Source organism: Acomys minous (genome assembly GCF_964271855.1).
Source record: "Acomys minous genome assembly, chromosome: 2".
NCBI lineage: Eukaryota > Metazoa > Chordata > Mammalia > Rodentia > Muridae > Acomys > Acomys minous.
Genome location: NC_140484.1, coordinates 53,563,583 through 53,587,740, shown reverse-complemented (window position 1 = coordinate 53,587,740; position 24,158 = coordinate 53,563,583). Strand labels below are relative to the sequence as shown.

The window sequence follows — 24,158 nt, the reverse complement described above, 5'->3', positions numbered from 1 at the left end:
GGACTTGCTGACAATCCTAGCACTCAAGGAGGTGAAAGAAAGGTAAGGAGTTCAAGATCACCCTCAGCTACGCAGTCATTTCAAGACCAGCCTGGGCCCCAGTATTTTTGTTTTGTTGGGGTGGTCGTGCTGTTTTTAAGAGCCACAGGACGAGTGGGAGTCTGGCGATCCACACAGCGGCAATGGCAGCATCCCATGCGCAGGGCTCTTAGAATAAGATGAGGAAAGGCATGAGGGACTCTCAGGCAAGCCTTGGCTAGCCTCTTGAGCAAGGCTGTCCTTCTCACTCATCAGGAGAGCAGACAGGAAAAAAAATACAGGGCAGCCTAGCACTACAGCTCACAGCAAGAAGTGAAAGAGCTACATCAGCAGGGGGTGCAGTTCCAGTGCCCACAGCCAGGGTCCTCCCTGCCACCCCTCTACCCCTCTACCACCCCAGGATCCTTCGATGAGTATCCTTGAATGAGTCCTTGCACCCCATGGGCCCCGTCTCCCCCTGCAGCAGAGGAGCAAGTCAGTACCTAACCCACCCTGGAAATGCCGTCCAGACAGAGCTGCAGCCATCAGAGATGCTGTAAGAACCAGGAAGGGACAGGGGCAGGGGCAGGGGCTTGGAGGTGGGGGAGGGGAGGTGTCTCGGCTGGAGGCCACAGCGAGGGCTGGGCTCTCTGGCTCAATGATGTCAAGTAAGCAGCAGAGGGCAGTAACGGCCAGTTCAGGTCACACAGCCCACAGTTCACTCTCTTTTGTTTGTTTGTTTTGGTTTATTGTGACAGAGTTTCTCTGTGTAGCCCTGCCTGTCCTAGAACTTTCTCTGTAGACCAGGCTGGCCTCGAACCCTCCCTGTCACCTCCCAGCCAGAGTTCATTCTATATTCCCATTACAAGACACACGGAGGTGGTACATGGGCCAGCAGCTGTGAGTTAAACGGCATGGAGCCCTCCCCACTCCTAGGGAGAACAGTTCGGTAGGAGCAGGTGAGAGAAGAGGGCAGTGACAGGCAGGGCTCCAGGTGACTTAGGGACTCTGTAATTCCCCTTCACAAGCCAAACAGGGGTGGGGAAGGGACTGATGGTGCTAGGAAGAAAATAATCCTCATCTGAGGAGGACAAGCCTCTCGTTTTAACCTCCCGGAGGTCAGCATTATATCTCGCTTCTTCTCTGTGTCTGTCTCTGTGGCTGTTACATGTGCAGGGATGTGCCTGTGCCGAAATCAGAGGACAATTTGCAGGAATCAGTTCTCTCCTGCCATCCTGTGGGCTACTGCGGGCTGGGTGACAAGCACTTTCACCTGCTGAGTCATCTTGCTCGCCCACTGATCTGCTCATTCTTCCTTCTTTACCATCTTTCTTGATGTAGAATCTCGTACAGCCCAGGCTGGCCTCAAGCTCACCATTTCTGACCCTCCTGCTCTGCCTCCCTAACTCGGGAACTACAGGCGCACACCACCATGTTTAGCTTATGCCGTGCTTTGGGACAGACCCCTGAACCTCATGTGTGCTACACAAGCATTCTACCAACTGAACCCCCTCCCTAGCCCAGTTTATAAAATTACATTTCCAGTACGTTAAAATGAAGTGCTGTAGGAGCACACTTCCCCTGGATCCATTCTAGAACAGTGAGAGAAGCCAGGAAAAGGGGATGGTGGGGGTGGGGGGGGCGGCGGACGCCAGGTGGCTCCGCCCTGGCGCCTGCTCCCTAGTTGCCCTGAAGCAAAGTGAGAGGAGGCCAGAGCTTTCCTGGCCAGGTCCAGCCACACCCAGGTAAGGGTCTGGGCTAGCAGAGTAGCAGTGTCTCCCAGGGGGAACGCCTCCCTGTGACAGAGGAGCCACACCCCATGTCATGCCTTAGTGAAGACCACAGGCCCTCTTGGACGGGGAAGAAAATGAGATTGGCAATAAACAGCTCTTACCTGCTGTAATGTATGGGAATAGAAACTAGAGAAATGTCCTATGGTGCGTGCGCGTGCGTGTTTGTGTGTGTATGCACATGCTAAGGCCATACTCTGAGCCCAACCTTTGCAGCATCCTGACCAGCTGCCACCCATCTGCACAATTAGCTCAGCTGGCCTCTGACTTTCCCCAGACCCTTGAGCCTAAGGAGGGGCTGTCGTTCAAGTTTCCTGTGGGATCAGTTCTGCAGCTGCCACCTTCCCTGGGGTCACATACCTCCAAGAATCCCCAAACCAAGCAGGAAAGAATGGGCTGGGAGAGGTGGGATTCAGAGGATGTGCCCATTCTGACCCTTGGGAGGGCCTGGACCCAAAGCAGGGCTCAGGGAAACCCAGACCCAATCTCACACACCCATGCTGGGTTTTCTGGGTGTATACCCCACGTGGGGTAGAAAGTATGGCCAGCTTTGAGGCCCTCACAGGAGGAATAGGGGCTGGTGAGCAACTCCTGCAATTCAAGATTGCATTTGGAGTGGTGCAGAAAGAAGACACCTGATGTGAACCTATGGCTTTTACACACACACACACACAGACACACACACACAGACACAGACACACACACACAGACACACACACACACACACACACACAGACACACACACACACACACACACACACACACATACACACGGGGGTGTGGGGCAGCAGCAGGGGGAAGGACACCAGCAAGCAGAGAAAATTGGACCCCTGCAGGCTGCTGACAGGTCAGGAGCTACCGCACCCGCTGTGAAGACTTTAATGGTCCTCAGTAAATCACACTTTAAACGCCGCTGTCTGACTTGCAATTGTACTCCCAGACATACACGCAAGGGAAGGAAGAAATTACTTTCAGACAAAAAACGTGTATCGCCAGCAATCTTATTCCTGACAGCTGGGCGAGAGGGAAGGACTGAGGAGAGGGCCCACAAAGCGTGACACCACACAGGCATGCAACCTGCTTACAGAAGCAGAGGAAGTGTTTGTGCACGGAACAGCACGGATCCTGAAAACGTTACATTCCCAACAAAAGAAATGAAAGGCTGTATCTATCTAGAGGAGTCTAGTTATAAGAAATACACCCAAGAAACCAAGTCACAGAGACAGAAAGGCAAGGAGTGTCCTCAGAGAGACAAGGAGCACAGGGTGGGGGTTGGGAGGGTCAGGGCACTATGATCTGGCATGGAGTTTGCTCTCCAGATGATGAGAGGTATCCTTATTCTAGAAGGAGACAGCGATGATTGTCACACAATACTGAATGTCCTAAAGGTCATTCTGCTGGGCACACACAGAGCAACGGCTATGTGGTCCAGCATCTCTGGGTGCCATGAATCCCTGTCAGACTCCTGTTGGCAACTAGGGTATCAAAGACGAAGGCTCCTCAGCTGCCCAGGCACTTCAAACTCTTGAGCAACAAAATTTTCTTTAAAAAAAAAAAAAAGAAGCAGATTATCAATCTCTGAGAAGCGACTACAAGGCAGCTGCCCCCAAAAGAAGGGCATCTCCCCATTCTGACCCTGACCTCATGTCCCCTGACACTGAAGACCCCTGAAACAAAGTTTCAGACACAGCCTCTTTTCCAACCCCTACCCGCTCTTGGAAGCCACCCAGCTCAGGCCTCTCCAAGAGGCATCAGGAGAGTGTCCCCAACGGTGGCATGAACAAATCATGACACCTACACACTAGGATCAACAAGAAATTACTGGAAAAAGCCGGAGAGTGTCCATCCTGAAGAGGAATACCAAGCAGGGTAAAATAACTGCTTCTGAAGCTGACAGGGCACCTGGCACTGAGAACCCATCAAAAGTTCCCAAGGGGCTCTGCTGAAGACATATAGGCACTAACGAACAAGGTGGGCTCGGGGAGACTACACTGCTAACTCCGCCAGCCCCAACTGCTGTGGTACAGCCTGCCGTGCTCACAACAGTACGGCCACTGGCTACGACATGGAGGATACCTGAGGACCCAGTAATTTGGGTTGTTCTGTTTGGGGATAGGGTCCTACTATGTAGCCCAAGCAGACCTAGGATTCACCATGTAACTCAGCTAACCACAACCTCATACCAATCCTCCTGCCTCATGCTTCAAAGCCGGCACAGACCTCCTCACAGCCTCTCGACTATCAGAATGAGCCACCAGAAACCATTTTTTAATGTTGTTTTTAAGATTTACTTGTTTGTTTATATGAGTACTCTATCTGCATTTGTTTATTTATTTATATGAGTGCTCTATCTGCATGTACACCTGCATGCCAGAAGAGGGCATCAGATCCCAGTAGATATGGTTGTGAGCCACCATGTAGGTGCTGGGGATTGAACTCAGGACCTCTTGGAAGAGCAGGCTGTGTTCTTAACTGCAGATCCAGCTCTCCAGAAGCCATTTTCTAATAAGAGATTGCATGTTTAATTTAAGTTTTAAAGCTTGGGTTTTTTTCTAGCCAGGCATGGTGGCGCACGCCTTTAATCCCAGCGCTCGGGAGGCAGAGGCAGGTGAATCTCTGAGAGTTCAAGGCCAGCTTGATGGTCTACAGAGAATTCCAGGACAGCCAGGGTTACACAGAGAAACCATGTCTCAAGAAGCACCCCCCCCCAAAAAAAAACAAAAAACAAAACAAAACAAAACAAAAACCCAAAACAAAAAATACCAAACAAACCCTTGTTGTGTGTGTGGTGTGTGTGTGTGTGTGTGTGTGTGTGTGTGTGTGTGTGTGTGTGTGTGTAAGAGAGAGAAGGGGTGGCGTACATACATGTACGTGTGACACCGCTCATACGTGGAAGTTAAAAACAACTTGCAGGAGTTGGTTCTCTTCCAGCACGTGAGTTCCAAGAACTGAACTCGCAGCAGCCACTCTCCCCCACTGAACCATCAACCGTTTCCCATATACCTTTTCTTTTTTGAGATGCGGCTCAGTACACAGCCCTAGCTAACCTAGAACTTACTATTTGAACAAGGCTGGCCTCAGTCTCACAGAGATCCATCTATCTGCCTCCTTTTTCCATGTGCTAGAATTAAGAACAAGTGCAACCACACCCCGTTTGCTTGTTTGTTTGGTTTTTTCTTTGTTTGTTTGTTTGGTTTTTGAGACAGGGTCTTAAATATCCCAGGTGCTCAAACTCACTATACAGTGAAGGATGACTCTGAACCCCTGATCCTCCTGCTTCCATCCCCTGAATGTCCAGATTATAGGTGTGTGCTAGCTACCACGCCCTATGCGTATGGCACTGGGGACTGAACCCATGGCTCCACACATGCTGGGTAAGCAGTAAGCATCCTACCAACTGAGCCATATCTCCCAAACCCATCACAAGCTATTTCCTTAAGTGTTCCTTCTGGCCATATAGCAGAGCATTGGCATCTACTGATGCCTATGACAAACACACAGACAGGCTACAAGGTGTCCAGGCCTGGCCTCTGCAGGAAACTCTGGGCTTGGGGACAATAATGAAAAGTCTGGTCACATGGCCCCACTATATGGCCTGGCTTCTTATATCCCTATGCTCACTCAGGCACCATAGGCCTCACTCACCTCGATTTTATCAGTCTTGGCATCCCCCCAGTAGAGCTTGCCTTCCTGCAGATCCAGGGCCAGCCCATTGGGCCACCCAAGGGAGGTGTTCACAAGGACATGCCGATCTCGTCCATCTAGGTTGGCACATTCGATTTTGGGGTTCTCCCCCCAATCTGTCCAGTACATGAGGCTAGAGAAAAAGCAAATGGACATGATAGTGCATGTTCAGCCCCTGCTGTACCCCAATCCTGAGGGACATCCCCCAGTTTGTTCCCCAGTTTGTTAGCTAACACAGCCTATAGCTCAACGGGAATATCAGAGCCCCGCCACAGCATAGGGCAGCACTGGGTTCCCAGGGGCTGCAAGCTCAACTCCCACCCCACAGGAAAGTTCTGGAAGTGACCCTACAGAGCTCCTGAGGCAGCCTTGTCCCTGACCTGTTTGCTAGAGGCAAGAGCATCAGGGAGGAAGGCATCAAGGAGCCTTCTAAAAACAGAAGCAAAGTATACTCAGGATGTATGATCTGTGCTTAACCCAAGAGAAAACCTGGAGGACGGCCAAATGGTGGGGAGGTTTTTTTTTTTTAATCTGAGACAGGGTTTCTCTGTGTAACTTTGGTTGTCCTGGAATCCACTCTGTAGACCAGGCTGGCCTTGAACTCAGAAATCTTCCTGCCTCTGCCTCCCAAGTACTGGGACTAGAGGTATGCACCACCACAGACTGGTGAAGGTAAAAGTTTTAATGCAAGAAAATGGCCTCAGAACATAGCCTTGCCTCCTACCACCTCTGCCCCACTCCCTGGTCCCCTCTGTATGAAACACACTTCCCTGGACCTGGGGTCATACACATGTCACTGGCCGTCCAGTTGCCCTGGATCCTCAGGCTCACAAGTCACAGGGTGGGAAAGGCCCTGGCATCTGCTCTCACCTCATTTCACACATGAGGACACTGTGGCTCATGGGGCTATGACCTCATTAGTTCACAGTGGTGTCGCTGGGTGTGGATTCTAAGCTTCCTGACCATCACCTGACCTGACTACCAGACTCCCCCTGCTCCTCACCCCCAGTGCTTCAGATGACCCGGCACTCCTTGTAGCCATCATCTCTGAGGACAACCCTGCACTTTGGCCACTACCACAGAGCAAATTCTTCTGCTCACTATTGGGCCCAGGGTCACTGAAGGGCTACTACAGCCCTGGACCTTCCCCTACACTCCATACCAGCCGCTGGCCCCAAGGTGACCCACTTCTGGACCTCCATACATAACCCTCCCAAACTCTCTGGCTTACCAGGCCCCACAATGGGCTATGCCAAAAGCTTGGGCCAGGAGCTCAGTCAGACCCCACAGGTAGGGAGGACGCAGGCCTGTGCTCCAGCTCCTCATCGCGGAAGGAGCAACACACTCCGTGCTTCCAGAGTTCAGAAGACTGTTGTCATGACTCCGGACCAGCCCTCCCTCAGACACAGGGTCACACCCTGCATCACCTGCACCCTCCCCATCGGGGTCTGCTCAGTTAATGTGCTAGCTCAGGAGCCCCTGTTACCACCAGGCACAGATGCTGAGGTTCCTTCCCAGCCATGTCCACTTGGCATTTATGGGGGTTTCTGGGGATCCATGTTTCTCTTGTCCCCATATCTGTGCAGCAAACACTTAAAACTCCTGAGTGACCCTCCTAACTCACCCTGTCCCAGTTCTTTGGCAGTTGTTTGATTTTTTTTATTTGTATTTATTTTTTAATGTGGATTCTGAGGATCCACTATGGCCCTCAAGCTTGCATGATAGGAACCTTTCGAACCCAGCTGTCGCCCAGCCCTCCAAGCTTTCTCACCCACTGCCTAACGGCCTGTCTCTGAGCTCCTCAAAGTCTAGTCCAAGGATCAGCCGCAGCAGCCGCAGCAGCAGCCACACTCGGAGAGCATCTGAGAAACATTTTTTCCAGACTAGCCCTAGTCACTGACTCAGAACTCGGAATATTAACAAGCTTATCTCAGGGGTTGGGGTGCAAGGGAATGTCCCAGAGCCCACCCGTATCCCAGCCTTACCCCATCACAGGGTGCAACACAATGGCCCGAGGTTCGTCCAGGTCCTCAGATACCAGGATCTTTCGGGAGGTACCGTTGAGGCGAGTCACCTCAATTCGGTCAGTGCCTGTATCTGTCCAGTAGAGGTTCCGGGCGACCCAGTCCACAGCAATACCATCGGGGTCATTGATCTCAGTGTTCACAAGTGTCTGTGCGCCTGACCCATCCAGGTACGCCCTGCGGATAGCCCGCACCTCATCGTCCGTCCAGTACACGTAGCCCTCCAGCGGGTCGTAGTCAATGGCAATGGCATGCCGGATGTCTCCCACCTGCAGCACTATGTCTGTGAAGTCAGGTGTGTCCAGAGAGATCCTCCTCAGGTCTGTCCTCCGGGCCAGCAGCAGCACTTCCTCAGCCCCTGCGGAGACACAGCAGTCAGGTCAGGTCAGTCGCCGTGGCTGTGGGCCTGCAGCGGGGGCTACCCGGGCATGTCTCAGGCAGGCCGCTAGGCCACAGCAGTGGCTACAGGGGCTCTGTGAGCTAAGGCGCTGGGTTGTCCTGCTTTACGGATGGTAACACACAGAGAGCTTGAGTAACCAGCTAGACGTCCTCTAGGCAGGCCATCTGGCTTCCAGCAGAGAGCCTCTGCCCGCCCTCTTGTCCTCTCCTGACCACAAGCTTGCCTCTGCGGAAACTCCCACTGGAAGCCCAGGGCTCCGGACCCCAACTGCCAGTCCTTTTCCCCTCCTCCATCCACCTACGAAGCAGCATCAAACAAATGACCTTCTTGTTCCCTGCCAGGGACAGAGATCTGTGTCAAGTAAGTGACCTCCATACAGTTCTGAGATGCGTAGTGCTGGGATGGAGGGAGCCTAGCTCCAAAGTTCAGAGGCAACGACGCCCCAACCCATACCTGCTGCACACGACACACTAGGCAACTGAGGCAGAGACAAAAAGGAACTCCCGTGTCCAGGTGTCTTCTGACCTGAGCCTGGACCAGACCCACAAGTGCATCCTACTGTGGCCAGGAGCCAGTGGGTCGCCGTGGCCTCTACAGAGCTTCCTAAATGGGGTCTGTAGATATAAACAGGAGCCCACAGGAGACAAGCAAGGAAGACACTTCCAACATCAGAGCCACTGTGAGTCGTCACAAGTCAGTTTGGCACTAGACACTCAGAACCTGTGGGCAGCAGAGAAGCTGTGAAAGCCAGGTCTCCCTGGCTGCTGTTAAACTCTGGGGCCTTGGGCTCAGAGCAGAGAAAGCCTCAGGCACATCAGCAGCAGTGTCTTCCCTTGCTCCTTTTTCATATGAGCTAAAGCCAGGACCACCATAGCTAACCACTCTGGCTGCTAGACAAGGCCCAGCCCTTTACAGCTAGGATTGGGGTCAAGTGGCCGCTAGAATCTCTTCCGACCAACAACATGTCAGCTCACATGTTCCTAGGGCATAAGAGTTGATACTAAAAGGTCTGGCATGGTGGTGCACACCTTTAATAGGGAAGCAGAGGCGGTGGGGGGGGGGGGTGCCTCTACAAATTCCAGGTCAGCTTGGTCTACACAGTGAATCCTAGGACAGCCACAACTACATAGTGAGACCCTGTCTGGAGAAAATATAAAGGAGTCAACACTAGGACATGGGGCTGAGAAAAGGGATGACCTGGCCATCCCAGGATCCTGATACACAGCGGGGTGAGCATCTGCCTCTGTCCCAACCCTCCACGCTGGGCTGTCAAGGCATCTCAAAAAGCCTCATGTAGACTTGGAGACCCAAGTATGCCCCTCACCCTGAAACAAATGCCCTCCCAAGGCTACTAGAGTCAGGACGCAGCTTCCTCCCAGAGCCGTGCCACAGTCAGCCATCTTCCTGTTGTCTAGGATCTACAGAACCAGGAATGTTAAGGCTGGAGATGTCTTCCGGCATGCCAGGGTCATCAACCATCAATCAAGAAGCCTTTTGCAGCAGAGACAGCAGCAGGGGCCTCTCTGACATGCCAGCCTCCAAGCCAACACCCTGGTGTCCAGTCATGCCTGACCATGCAGGCCTGGAACAGCAGACAGCTGCCTTCACCCATAGTAGCTTGTTCAAGGTCCCCAAGGGTCAGGACATCTGCTTTGATTCTTCCACTAAAGGGAGCAAATGCAACAGCTTCCTACTCAAGGCTGGGGAAACTGAGGCACCAGGTTGTGAAAGTCCTAAGTGCCCAATAGCAACCGAGACCCAGATCCAAATCCAGGCTGCTAGGAGGGTAAAAAGGGGCAGAATTCTCAATTCCAATAGATTTTCCTCCTCTGGGCTCCATTCCCAACATGTTTTGTTAACCTCTGACCTGTGGACGGGCTGACAGTGTCCTTGCCCCACAGTCTCACGGGGACTGGTATGTGCCTTTCTGTACAATGCTGTGCCCAGAACAAAGGTCAAACCTGCCTGTGGAGACACACAGCCCTGGGGCAGAGCCCGCCTGCTGTGAGCATCTGCAGGGCTTGTTTCTTCATCAGCCAGGCTGATGGCACTTGGGTCACAGCAAGCCAGATGTCATGAGGCTTGGTCATCGTGATGGACAAGAGATGCCTGCTTGGAGATGAAGCCCAGGAAGGGCCCTAGCTCTCAGGGTCTCTGTGGGGGACAGGCAGTGTGTGGCAACTGTCCCCTGGCTTCACATGGTGCTCCCATGGAACACCTTCAAGGGCGCTGATCCCCAGTGGAAACTGACTCTTGCTCCCAAACCCACATTTGAACCTGGACTACGTCATGAAGTGTGGGTGAAGAGGCTGTTACAGCCACAAGACCTAGCTGTGTGGATGCCTGGCTTTCTCTACTTCCTCCAGGAACATACAGGACTCAGGAGGGGAGCAATCTCGCTAAAGGGCCATGTGCCAGGCACAACAGGGCACAGCCATCACACCCTAAACCTTTAACAAGATAAGTTTACTCTTTCCCTGACCTAGGCCTCAGAAGTCAAGAGTCGTGGCGCAGCAGGGCTGGCTCTCCCCCTGGGCCGTAAGGGAGGGTCCTTCCTGCCTCTTCAGTTCCTCTGTTGCCGGAAATACTTGGCGTTCCTTGGTTCATTGCCAACCACTGTGATCCCTGCCTCCAGCTCCATACAGCTGACTGCACTGTATGTCTCTACCGCCCTCCTCACAGGAGGACACTGCTCTGTGGACACGGACACACACACACACACACACACACACACACACACACACACACCCGACTCCACTATGCCTCCGCTTCATTGAATTACCTCAAAAATCAAACAGGCATAGTGTTCAAATTAGGTCTCTCACACACAGAGGTTGGAGCAAGAGGTCTCAGGAGGAGGATCAGGCCAATGCTGGAAGGAGAGACTCCACGCAGAAGAGACAGATGGACAATGACACAGTGGTCAGTCTGATGACACAGGGTGTGCAGTCCAGGCTATTAGGTAAAAGCTGAGCTCAGGACCCAGCATGTTCTCCCAGAGTGGGGAGTGGGGGTTTTGGGGGGGGGGGGGAGTCATCCCATGGGCCACACTCTGCTGAGGACCCGCCACACACAGGGCACCAGGCAGCTCCAAACCCAGCCTGTCCTTAAGGAAGCCACAAGCAAATAGCACGCTGTGTGTACAGCAGGGTTCCAACCACAGACAAGACAGCCGGACAGACTGCAGCCCTCAGACAAAAGCCTAAAAGGAAACAAGCTCGAAGGGCCACAGGGCTGATGAATCTGTTCTCTAATAAAGTTGGCAAATGTTTTCCAGGAGGGACCAGGGGGAGCCAAACATTTTGGGTAAAGAATCTAGTCACAGACAGTGCTGACACAAAATTTCATTTATGAACATTGACACCTGAGGGTTGCATCATTCCACCTGCCACTGAGCATAATTCTTTTGATTTTCTTATTATCTGTGTAAAAAGCGCTCTCTCTCTCTCTCTCTCTCTCTCTCTCTCTCTCTCTCTCTGTGTGTGTGTGTGTGTGTGTGTGTGTGTGTGTGTGTGTGTCCCTGAGCTCTCAGGCTGTAGGGAAAGCCACAGTGAGCCCTGTGGCCCATGGCTGGGGAGGGTTAACCCTTGCAAAAGAATTATGAGTGGGGCCAGCGAGATGGCACAGTGGATAAAAGCCTAAAGACCTGAGTTCAATTCCTGGAACCCATGTAAATGTGGAAGGAGAAAACAAAGCTGCCCCATGACCTCCACATGGGTGCCATGCCATAGAATACATGGGCTCACTTACACACATACAGTAATAAAATCGAGAGTAGAAGCTGGAGAGATGGCTCAGTGGTTAGGAGCACTTGTGGTACTGCAGAGGACTTGTGCTCCATTCCCAGAATCCAGATCACAGTGATCAATTACTCTGATTTTTTCCTGAGGAGCTGTGACGCCCCCTTCTGGCCTCCATCATCACTGCACACACATGGTGCACATACATGCAGGCAAACACTAACACACATAAAATAAACTCTTTTGTTTAACAAGAAAAGGAAATAAAGGAAAGGAAACCAAACACAATTATAACCATGAAAACAAATCGCTTCTAGTGGCTGAGTTGGGAGAGTCTATTTGAGTTCTAGTATATCTCAGCTTCCACAGTGTCACAGCCAGCTCGGGCTTTCTGGACAGCAGGCTTGGACCTCTGCCCCACTGAGCACAACACAGAGCCTGAGGATGGCGCTCCAGTGCGCACAGACACACACACACACACACACAGAGAGAGAGAGAGAGAGAGAGAGAGAGAGAGAGAGAGAGAGAGAGAGAGAGAGAAGAGAAGAGAAGAGAAGAGGAGAGGAGAGGAGAGGAAGAGAGAGAGAGAGAGGAGAGAGAGGAGAGAGAGAGAGAGAGAGAGAGAGAGAGAGAGAGAGAGAGAGAGAGAGAGGAGAGATTCAGGAGAACAACAAAAACCCAAAGGTAAAGATGAGAACCTTCAAACAGTCTAGACATCCCATAATATACAAAGAGGAAGAGGGAGAAGGGGTTCATTTTAAACCTCAGAGGTCACCTGGAGAAGAGATAATGATGCAGGAAACACTTTAACTGTAAGAAATTATGTGAGTGGGGCTGGAGAGATGGCTCAGTGGTTAAGAGCACTTGTCCGCTCTTCCAGAGGTCCTGAGTTCAGTTCCCAGCAACCACTTGGTGGCTCACAACCATCTGCAATGGGATCTGATGCCCTCTTCTGGTGTGCATGAAGACAGAACACTCACACATAAAATACAAGAATAAATAAATCCTAAAAAAAAAAAAAAGAAAGAAAGAAATGATGTGAGTCTGTACATACACTGTGAACAAATACGTATCTGGACTAGAATATATACACACAGGAAAGTGAAAACCATGCCGGCCGGATGGCTCAGTGGGCAAAGGCCTAACCACCAAGCCTGATGGCCTAGTACAACCTCCAGGACCCACATGCTGGAAAGAACCAACTCCTTTGACCTGTCCTCTAACCTCCACATGGGCACATGTCCACACACAAAATAATAAATGAATAAATGCATAAATAAGTAAATACCCAATTAAAACGTTTTAGAGAAAAAATAGCAAACAAGTGGACCTGTTACAAGCAGCTTCATCCAGGTGACCAGTTTCTGGGTCATTTAAATGCTGCTTATCAGACTGAAGAAACGGCTCAGCAGTTAAGAGCACTTGGCTACTCTTGCAGAGGATCTGGTCCAGTTCCGAGCACCCACATGGTGGCTCACAAACACTCATAGCTCCAGCCCCAGGGGATCTGACACCTTCCTCTGCTCTCTGCAAGCACCAGGCGTGCACATGGCACACACATATGCAGAAAGAAACACATAAATAATAAATTTAAAGTTTTTTCCTGTTTTATGTTGATGACTTCCTTACTGTGGTAAACATAAATTTGTCCTTAAATGAGGAAAAAGCTTCTGACCTGGGGGTCGGGAATAGACTGTGGAAGGTTTCAGACAAGGATACGACCAGGGCATCAAGGCTTTTTCCCCTGTAGGCAGAGCTAAGCACAGGGTGGTCTGAGCTGCTGGGGTCTTAGTACGGAGAAGGAAAGAACATGGTGAAAGGCAGGATGGGGTCAAAAGTCACGTCCACCTGGAAACCTGGCCCCATGGTCTTCAGTTACCTTTGTTGGTGCCTGAGAGGTAGAGGTGGATCCACTGGCAACGCACTGTGGGAACCGAAAAGCTAATCTTCCATGGGAAAAGCTTTTTTTTCCTTCCCCACAACAAGCAAAATTATAATCCGTTTTAAGGATGTGGCAAGACCCAATTAATACAGGAGAGAAAGGCAGGTCCTCACAGCCACCTCACAGCCATAGAGGGCAACCCAACCCTTCCACACAGTCCACCGAAACCCCAAGGTCACAGCCTGTCCCTAAGGGGCCTGACCCTTCAGTGCGGCTCCACACAGCCTGGGAGACATCCATGAACTCTGTGACTCTGCCCTGCCAATTTCTTCTTCATTAAGACAGAAAGCTGAGATCTGAGGACAGCTGAGGTCCAGCCCTGCTCTGTCCCCATGACTCCCTCCCTGGTCTCCTCCTCAGCACCCCTCACAGCAGGCATGGCCAACATCTTCCTTAGCTTCTGTGCCTGAGGCTGCGCCTTGAGCAGGTCTCCATTCACCCTGTAGTCTGAAAGGCCGTAAACAGCCTGGCCCTGCAGCTTCCCATCTGGCAGGTGGCCAGGTTCTTTTTGTTTTTTTTTAGCAATTGATTAAGTTTCTCCACTGCCCCCTTGGGGGGCAAGTGGTTAGACAAATGCCAAGACCGCAGCCCGGTACCTTGGCCTGGGAAACCCCGCCTAATGACCACAGGGGTCACAGTCCCAAAGGAAGTGGCCAGGCCTGTCTTGGGCTCTGCTCATAACTCGAGACCCAAGTAGCTGTCTGTTTTCATAGCTCACCCCAAACAGCCCAACGTGCATGCACAGGAAGGCTGAGCTCCTTGGGAATGGTCAGGCAGACACCAGGCTAAGTGCTTAGCGCTCAACCAAGTCACGTGCTGCCCAGGAGCACAGAGTGCAGGCAGAGGCAATCTTAGGCCTGTTGGAGGCACGCCCCCGCCTCTTCCATCTCCTGGTTACAGCTATGTCTCTGCTTTCCCTCTCTGGCCAGGGAACAGGTACTCACACTAGCTGCATTGTCCAGTGGGCAGCATAAGCCCCCAAGGAAAACAGGCCTGATGTCAGCGTCCAACCACTTTCTCCACCAAAGAGCCTTGAGACTCAAGTGTAAACACCCTCCCCCACTCCCAAGAGCCAGTGACAAAGCCCCGAGATCAGCACCAGCACAGACTCCGCCCCCGGCAATACACTCCCCCAGGGGACCCTTAAGGAGGTCAGAGGCGGCACATAAATGCTGGGGGCGAAGGCTAGGAGGGCGCGCAGAAGCCTAGCCCTCACTGTGCAATGGGCTTCATGGTCAGCCCCACAGGACTTGGAATCCCCTGGGAGACACACCTCTGGGCGTGCTGCTCCCTGAGAAGTTTAGCTGAGGAGAGAAGACACCCCTGATTATGGTAGCACCATCCCATGGCACGGGGTCTCAGATAGTAATGGAAGCTCCAGCGCTCACCTGACTGCAATGTGGCAGAGGTCTCACAGCCAGAGGGAATCCTCTCCTGCTAGGAAGAACTGTGCCCTCCAGCTGTGAGCCACAGCAATCCTTTCTTTTTTTTTTTTCTTTTTTTTTTTTTTTTTTTCTTTTTCGAGACAGGGTTTCTCTGTGTAGCCTTGGCCATTCTGGACTCACTTTGTAGACTAGGCTGGCCTCGAACTCACAGCGATCCGCCTGCCTCTGCCTCCCGAGTGCTGGGATTAAAGGCGTGCGCCACCACGCCCGGCCACAGCAATCCTTTCTTTATGCTGCTTTTTGTCAGATGTTTTGTCAGAGTGACAAGGGAAGTGTCTCCAGGCAGAAAGCCAGTCTTTCCGGATCGTGTGTGTGTGTGTGTGTGTGTGTGTGTGTGTGTGTGTGTGTGTGTGTGTGTGTGTGTGTGTGTGTGTGTGTGTGTGTGTGTGTGTGTAGTTGCCCACACCAGAGGATACCTTAGAGCTAGCTGTTCAGAGCTGCCAGACATGGGTGCTGGGAACTGAACTGAAGGTCTCCAAAAGCAGGACATGTGCTTAACCTCTGAGCCATCCGTCCCTTTAGCCCCAGCAGTAGTTATTTTTACTATGGGTCACATGCTGTCCTGCAGGCCCTGGAGCTGGCCCTGGCTTAGTGGACAGCTGTGCACTGCGCATCAGGAAGCTCTGCAGAAGGGAGCCCAGGCAGGGCGGATAGAGATAACGGGCTGTGAGCTGAGAGCCCAAGCCTTGGCCCCATGGGCTGCCATGAGCATGCTCTCTCTGTTGTGCACAGTCCCCCATTTGGGAAGCAGGATCAGCCCAAAGCAGCTCCAGGAAGACAAGGCTGAGAGCTGCACCATGGCTGCAGTCTCCTCTCTGGGATGACACTATTTCTGCCATCACTTGGTGGCTGGCCGGAGTCCAAATAACTGACTACACTGAGCTATGTGAAGATGCCATTTCCTGGGTCAAAGTTGACTATCAGCCGCCCACGTGGTTCAAAAAAACCACAGTTGTCCTAGCACTCTCGAGGCAGAGGCAGGAAGGTCATCACAAACTTAAGGATGGCCCAATCTCATAAAATCAAAACAAACAAACGAAAACACAGCTTACAAGTTCCGAGGCAGGATGTCAGGTGACACACCCAAGTGGATGAAGCCCAAACAGCCCAGATATCACAGCCACACGAAGAAAAACTGAGACCAGAACCTATGCTCCAATGCCCACCATGTCCCTGAGAGTGGACAGGCCCCACCCGGTGCATCCCAGGGACACCCAGAGAACCTCAGCTCTTCCCACCACACATAACCATTACCCGGCTTCCTGGGTCCTGACCCTGGTCCAGTAGGAAGCTGGAAGTGAGGGAGCCGAATCCACGCGTCCCTCACAGCAGGCCTGGAAGCAGAAGCCAAGGCACATACCATCCCTCACAGGGCCTCCGGTGGAGCCAAGGAGCCTTGGCCTTACAGCAGGCCTCTGAAGGGAAGCCTGGAGCAATGGCCAACCAGGCAAGCACAGGAAGGGGGTCCAGGCAGCATGGCCAGGAAGGAACTGACTAACTATTTCCAGGGAACAGGCCGTACAAGGTGAACAGACTGGAAGCCAAATGGAGCTGGGGCCCACACACTTCTCTGAAGACAAGCAGGAGCCCGCGTGTTAGCTGAGAACTTTAGGCCTGGCACGGCCCCTTCCAGCCGATGAAGGCCACAAGCAGGGGGAATCTCCAGGAGCTTGGAGGGCTCTCCAGAGCCCTACACACTCCTAACTCTCCTCTAAAGACAGACAGAGCACCAGAGGGGCCTAGGTAAGTGCAGGCCAGGCCAGAGTTGAGCTCAAGCTCTAGGAGCGAGGTGATTACAGCACAATGTCAGTCTGTGGAATAGATGCCACGCTGTTCACCACAGCCAGAAAGAACCAACTGGTAGCTGGCCTGTGCCCTGACCCCCAGGCAAAGTTTCCTTTCTAAGAATATGGCCTGTGTCCCTTAGGGCAGGGAGGAGCTGCTTGCCTCGTAGTGCGGCCTCAGGGCCTTCTCCGACTGATGAAACCCTCTCTAGCTTTTTTTTTTTTTAAGCGGCAGTTACACAAACATATCAACTGTCAGGGCCGATCTGACCAGACGCTCACAAAGTATGTGTTTCTGATGTAGTTACACCCCAGCTACACAGAAACACAACACGATGGCTAACATACAGCCTTACCACGCCGTCTCCTGGATCGTGCAATCCAATTTTCTTGCTATTAAAAATTCACGGTCCATGGTTGAGAACAGCAGCTGCCTTCTGTCTGCAAAGTCAATGCCAATCAAGGCTGCAGTGCAGACTCCCCCCACAGGACCTCCTTTCTTTTCCCTTTGACCTACTTCCCTGATAAGTGACTAGCCAGCCAGACTCTGGGAACAAACCCGCCCATTATTCTTGGCCCTGGCTGAGGGCTGCCTGCCCATCTGGCTAATCTGCCTGGGTGGGTGGAAAGATGGATGGATGGACGGACAGACATGAGGGTTAGTCAAAGTAGCTCCAGTTGTCCCACCTACCCATCAGACCCAACAGTGAGACCCTCTGTTCTTTCAGCAGCCCCCACCGGACTGCCCCCAACAGTCAAGCATCTGTTAAAACTATGTCTTGGAGAAATGGGGGGGTGGGGGTGGGGGGTACCCATCCTGTTGCTTGCCAGGCCTTGTCCAGAGGACCCTCGGCAGCAGGCAGGTCCTGTGGCCAGCTTTGCCTGGTCACAAAGTCCTTTGGTCTGCTAATTCCTGGCCCTAAGTGGTAGGACACGTGTTGTTAAGTCACTGCCCCAAAGTCTAGGTGACAAAAGTCAGAACAACAGGGTGAGGGGTCCCCAAAGACCGGGACGCTGAGATGCTGACAGTGGGGGAGCTGCAGGCTGAGAAGGACAGACAGCAGTGGAGACTCCCAAATAAGGCCCCTGCTACTGCTGTTTTTAGCTCATTCCACATAATTGGAAAAACATGGGGGAAACCAAAGCCAGCTGCCTGTGGAGGCCGATCCAGAGGGGGCAGGGAGGAAGGCCGGCCCAAGCCAAGCACACAGGGCTCTTAGCTTCCAGCTTCCTAGGTTTGAGAGTCACCGTGGCCTATGGAAACCCACAACAGCCACTCCAGGCCTCACAGAGCCCCGTGAGCTGAGTGGAGCAGGCTATTTGCTGGAACATACTCTGCTGGTCTCACCTCAGAAGAGATGGGGGACAGGAAGCAAAGACCCCAAAGACAAATGTCACCTGCCCAGAGAGCCTCAGGACCCGAATGCTCCTGAGCTCAAAGGACAGGTCCGCAGTCTGTGTTTACACAATCAATCTGAGAAGTTCTTTTTGGCATGATAGCATATGCCTGTAACCCCAGTGCTTGAGAAGCAGAACCAGGAAAAATGAACTGGAAGCCAGCCTGGGCTACATATTGGGTTCCAGGCTAGCCTACGCTACATAGGAAGATCAGAGCTGGGGAGATGGCCCAGTGGGTGCCTTGTTCTGTGTGAGGACAGGAGTTTAGATGCTCAGAACCCATGTAAAAATGCCAGGCAGATGTGGTGACCCCAAAACTTAGGAGGCAGAGACAGGGTCCCCAGACCACGCCAGCTATCTAGACGGAGTGAATCATAGCACTCTGGACTCAGATGAGAACCTCTGCCTCCGTAGAGAGAGTGACCAGGAGAATACTTGTTGTCAAATGCTGCTCCCTCCCCTCCCCGATCCACATACACAAAGCCTTTCATTCAACATCCAGCCACGCTAAGGGGGGGGGGGGACGACGGACTCTGCTCTCTTCACCTCAGAGAGGAGAAAGCAGCTCAGGATCTTGAGGGATGCCACTCCCACGCCACTAGGCATTGGCCACACAAGCATCTGATGCTTCTGCCCCCGGTTTATGGGGCACCCACTACTCTCCCACTAACTGGGGGTCCTGACAGGTCTACCACCTCAGGCCCCTGCCTCAAGAGAGATTCTAAGTCTGGCTTGCATTTGCTCACACTCAGGACAAAGCACGGCTCTCTCATCTCCAACTCCATCAAGTGAAGTCCAGGAATCCAGCAGTCACGCCCGGGGCTCCGGCACCAAACTGGAGGGGGTGGGGTGGGGTGGCTATGGCAGTGGCTCCTACCTGTGATGTGTCCACCTAGAGGGGCAGACTTAGCCACATTCCATCCCCTCTCCATCAGGCCTGTGGCTGGCTAAGAAACCTGTTGTGTCACTGGGGTCCAGTGACAGCCAGGGCCCTGCCCCTACCGGAGGTTAACACTGGCCTTGAGTCCGTAGAAACGGGAGCCACCTAAATTCTGAATCCCCAGGGTCACCACTCCCCGCTCCGAGTCTACTCACCGGGGCTCTCCAGCCCTGTCACCGCAACCCGACACCACCTAGCTTGATTCCAAACATCCTGGGAAGAATTGCTCTCTGGGTCTCAAATCTGAGCGCCTGCCTGGGTTCTAGTTCAAGTTCAATCTCAAGTCCAGCTTGTACCTGCCAAGCAGTCAGTCCTTCCTTCCACCACCCCATAAAATGCTGCTCCTGCCCTTCCTGGAGCACAGGGCGGCTGGGTCTGCCTCAAAGCAAACAGCCGGGACAAGCACTAAAGCCTACTAGGGTGGCTAGGAGATGCTGACAGGTGGGTGCCCTAGGGTAGCCAGAGAGCTTCCTTCCCATCAGCGGCATTTGTATTACGCTCCTAGTCAGAGAACAAGACATGCCATCCACCGCTCGTCCCCGGGTTCCACATGCCCATCACCGCTTTCCTTGAAGAGGGAAAAGCCACGACACCTTCCCAGCACAGCCTTTCTCCAGATCTTCATTCCGATGGATCTGCCCTCTGGGCTGGGCAAGCTACTCATGTGGCTTTCCCATGTGGGACAGTTTCCCCATCTGGCCTCAAATGGACAACATATTGAGATCTCACAGATGCCCTAGGCATGAGGAGACCCTGAGGGAGCCCCTGGTCACTCCCAACTCTGAGATCTCTCCACCTGACACCCACAGGCCCTTCTAGCCACCTTTGACTCCCACTGATGAGACACCTGCAGGAAGCCTCTTACCACCGGGACCCACCAACCGAGCGAAGATGACAGGATTTACTGGTCTCATGACTCCCATAACCAGTCACGTCGCCTAGCGGTTTTTACGATCAGTACACAGGGCATCTTAGCAGACAAACTCTGTACTCTACCTAGCACTGACCCTGCAGCATGCAAAGTGATGCACACCAAGGGATGCTCACTGCCTGCAAAGAAAACAGACACAGTTCATGGGTGGCCAGACATGGCTTGTCCCCTTAGACCGTTGGTGGCCCACCCCTACTAAGGCCTGATCGCAGACTGAGAGCCGTGGGGCTGTGTAGGTCCTCCAAGGAGACCCCATTCCCCCTCATCTGCAGATCCCCTATGAAACATGACACCTAAAAAATATTTTAGAAGCACCTCAAATCTGCATGCTGCATTTTGGGACCAAGCTCTTAATTCTGTTGTCCTCCTCGTTTTTTGAGATCAGATCTCATACAGTCCAGGCTGACCTTGAGCGTTTAACCCCCCTGTCTCCACCCACTGGGTGCTAGTACTAATTACGTGTTCCAACACCAACACACCTGATTTGTGTGGTGCTGGGATTGAAGCCAAGCCTTCACACGTGCTGGGCGAGAGCACTCTGTGAACTGAGGTACATCCCAGCCTAATTCTGGATTCTTAAATCTTGATTTCCCCATCCTAGCAGCCCAGGAACTGTCCGAGGGATCCGGGACAGAGAGGAAGTGCTGCAGGAGACACGGCTGGGAATTCCTTAGAGAAAACGGCTGCCCCACAGTCCCATATTCTCACACAAGACAAAACTCTGGGGCGTACCCCGTTACTTCCTAGATTTTTGTCAACTTGACACAAAAACTAGGGTCACCCTGGGAGAAGGGAACCTCAATTGAGAAAAATGTCCCCAAAACTGGAGGAATCAGGCCTAAACTGCATGTCCTTTTTTTTTTCCCTTTCTTTTTTTGTTTTGTTTTGGTTTTTTTGAGACAGGGTTTCTCTGTGTAGCCTTGGCTGTCCTGGACTCCCTTTGTAGACCAGGCTGGCCTCGAACTCACAGCGATCTGCCTGCCTCTGCCTCCCGAGTGTTGGGATTAGAGGCGTGCGCCACCACACCCGGCTAAGCTGCACGTCTGTTTCACACCCCCTCCTCCCTAAGCGCAGGGGAATGATGCAGAAGAGAAGGCAGAGAGACTGCGCGGGGCAGGGGCGGTGCAAACGTCATGTTCCAGACACGGAAGGTGAGAGGCACACATAAGCTGACAGCACAGGAAGGGGGCGTAGGCATCAAGAGGCCAAAGTCAAGAGGCTCTTTGTGACTGACAGGTTCTAGGAAAGAGAAACTCCACACTCCAGGGCAAGCCTCATGCTCAGGAGTAGCTGGCCAGCACCAATCAGACTCAATGGTTTGTGGGGGAGGGGAGGTTTTTAACAGAGAGAACTAGTGTGCAGTTGGGTGGGGAGGACTTGGGAGGAGCTGCAAGAAGAGAAAGAATATTACCGAGAAATAGTATACAAAATTCTCAAAACATAAGTAAGATTTTAAAAAGAAAAATAAACTGCCTTTACCATAGAGGCAAGTCTATGGGGCATTTTCTTGATTAATAATTGGTGTGGGAGGACCCAGCCCACTATGGCTGGTTCCATCCCTGGATGGGTGGTCCGTGGTTATATAAGAAAGCAGAGGGGCTGGAGAGATGGCTCATCCGTTAAGAGCACTGGCTGCTCTTCCAGAGGTCCTGAGTTCAATTCCCACCAACCACATGGTGGCTCACAACCATCTGTAGCGAGATCTGGTGCCCTCTTCTGGTGTGCAGGTGTACATGCAGGCAGAATACTGTATACATAATAAATAAATCTTACAAAAAGGAAGGAAGGACGGAGGGAAGGAGGGAGGGAGAGAGGAAGCGAGCATGAGAAGCAGGCTAGAAGCAGGGTTCCTTCACAGACGCTGCTGTAGTTCCTGCCCTAACTTCCTTCCCTTCATAATGGACGATGACCTAAAAGACAAATAAACCTTTGCTCCCCAAGTTGCTTGTGATAGTGGTTTTTATCAGAGCCGCAGAAACCTAACTAGGACACACGCCTTTTACCTCATCTGGAAACATCTCCCTCCTTTAACAGAACACCCTAGTCAGGGCATCTGAAACCAAAGTGGAAAAATCTGATTTAGCATACAGAAGTCCACAGCAACTACAGGGATGCCCTTAGCCTGTCACACACTCCCACCAGAGTAGGCCTCTGAGTGGCACAAGATGCTGTTTTTCCTGTGTGCTTGGCATCCCCGCCCCGCCCCCCCCCCCCAATTTAGGCGTGCCTCTCACATCTAGTGGAGACAGGGCTCTTAGGAAAGTGGAAATGTGATCTCTGGACACGGGAGTCACAGAGGATCCTGACTCCCACAGAAAGGGCAGGGCCAGCTGCTTGTCCTGGTCCCCAATGCCACAGGTATCTACAGTCTAAGTTCCACGCTGCAGAGCACACAGCAGCGACCAGGAAACCCTCAGAGTCTCACCCCGTGCCTGAAGAGCAGCCAGGGAAGAGCAAGTACATCCCTACACCCGAAAACACCGACACCAGGGGACGGCGTGCTGGAAGGCGGCTGCGTCACCTGCCTTTTCCTGTGGAGTGGGGACAACGGTGCAGGAAGCAGACTCTGTCCCCAAAAGAAAAAAGGGAGGACCAGCCTCAGGATGGCCTTGCTCCTCACCCCAGCCAGAGTCAACCCAGAGAGCTGTCCTGTGCTCCCCTGCTCCTGCCCTCATGCGTGCTGGGTAGGCAGTCTATGCACTCAGGCACATCCCAGCCTAACTCTGGAGTCTTTCCCCTCCTAGCAGTCTAGAAGCCAGGCAGCACACTCTACGTACATGGGCACCAGAAGGGGCTACGAGGGTAACCACGGCAGGAAGTACATTCCCCTGTGGTGAGAATGCTGCCTACTGCAGGGTAATGACACCAGGATCCCAGAAGCAGCAAATGCTGAAAAGTGACGCCTAGGCCAAAAGATACCAGGAGTGTGAATCAAAGAGGGAAATCAGTGGACATGTGGCATATGCCTTTAATCCCAGCGCTCAGGAGGCCCAGGCAGGCAGATTTCCACACATCTGAAGTCAGCCGCGTTTATGTAACAAGTTCCAGGGCTATGTGGTGAGACCCTGTCTTTAAACACAACAACAGCAACAGACAGGCTAAAGTGGGCAGGGAAGCCCAGGAAGCCTCATCCTTACACAAAGAATTACAGTAAGGAGCACCAAGAGCAAGAGAAAAGTGCTCCCCAGGGATGAGCTCACGTTGGCTATCCCATACAAAATGACCAGCCTTCGTTTATACTTCATACTTTACTGTATAAAGTAACATTATAGAGGCTGAGCAGGTTATATTTAAGAATATAAGTATATGTATGTATGCATGTCTGTATATGCATGTATGTATATATGCATAGGGAAGGGATTGAAGGAAGGAAAAGGAAAGGAAAATTGTGTAATTATAATCTCCAAAAAAGAAAAGAAAATTAAAAGAAAAACTATATATTAAAAAAGGGGGAACTTCGGGCGGTGGTGGTGCACACCTTTAATCCCAGCTCAAGAGGCAGAGACAGGCGGATTGCTGTGAGTTCAAGGCCAGCCTGGTCTACAAAGTGAGTCCAGGACAGCCAAGGCTAACACAGAGGGACCCTGTCTCAGAAAAAAAAAAAAAGGAACCATCTCTCTGATGAGAAAGAAAACATTCAATACGGCTGATCTGGAACGCACATTCGCACAGGGTGTTAATGAGAGGCAAGACTTCAGGTGAATGAGCCACAAGGGGAAAAAAACAACAAAGATGCAGCAAAAGCAAACCCAATCCATATCTGCACTCACAACGCTCGTGGACACTGTGTTCCAGAGGACTAAAACAGTACAGAAGAGGCATGCGCAGTGGGGCACCACACTGCAGGCTCGCGCCCTGGGCAGCAGCCGCCAATGCTGGCATCCTCTCAAGTTTACAGTTCACAGCTTTGGGTTAAAACTCAGGACAGCGAACTTTTAGGGTGTGATCATATGTTGACATGCTCAGCACTTTATCATTTTCTTGATGAGGGACCCGTGACTCCCAAAAAGCTGGTCTACGAGCCGAACACAGCGCAGAGCTGACTATGAACCCCAGCCCCAG

At 52.3% G+C, this 24,158-nt stretch overlaps 1 protein-coding gene across 2 annotated transcripts in view; it reads right to left on the bottom strand.

The window, feature by feature from the left end:
* Window positions 1–24,158, bottom strand: part of LRP5 (LDL receptor related protein 5) — a 104,572-nt gene that overhangs the window by 38,294 nt on the left and 42,120 nt on the right. For both annotated transcript variants that reach the window (XM_084750590.1, XM_084750591.1), the window contains exons 6-7: window positions 7,478–7,874; window positions 5,454–5,625 (exon numbers count right to left, since the gene is read on the bottom strand). In XM_084750590.1, coding sequence (XP_084606716.1) covers window positions 5,454–5,625; window positions 7,478–7,874 — 569 coding nt within the window. The remainder of the gene's footprint in view (window positions 1–5,453; window positions 5,626–7,477; window positions 7,875–24,158) is intronic.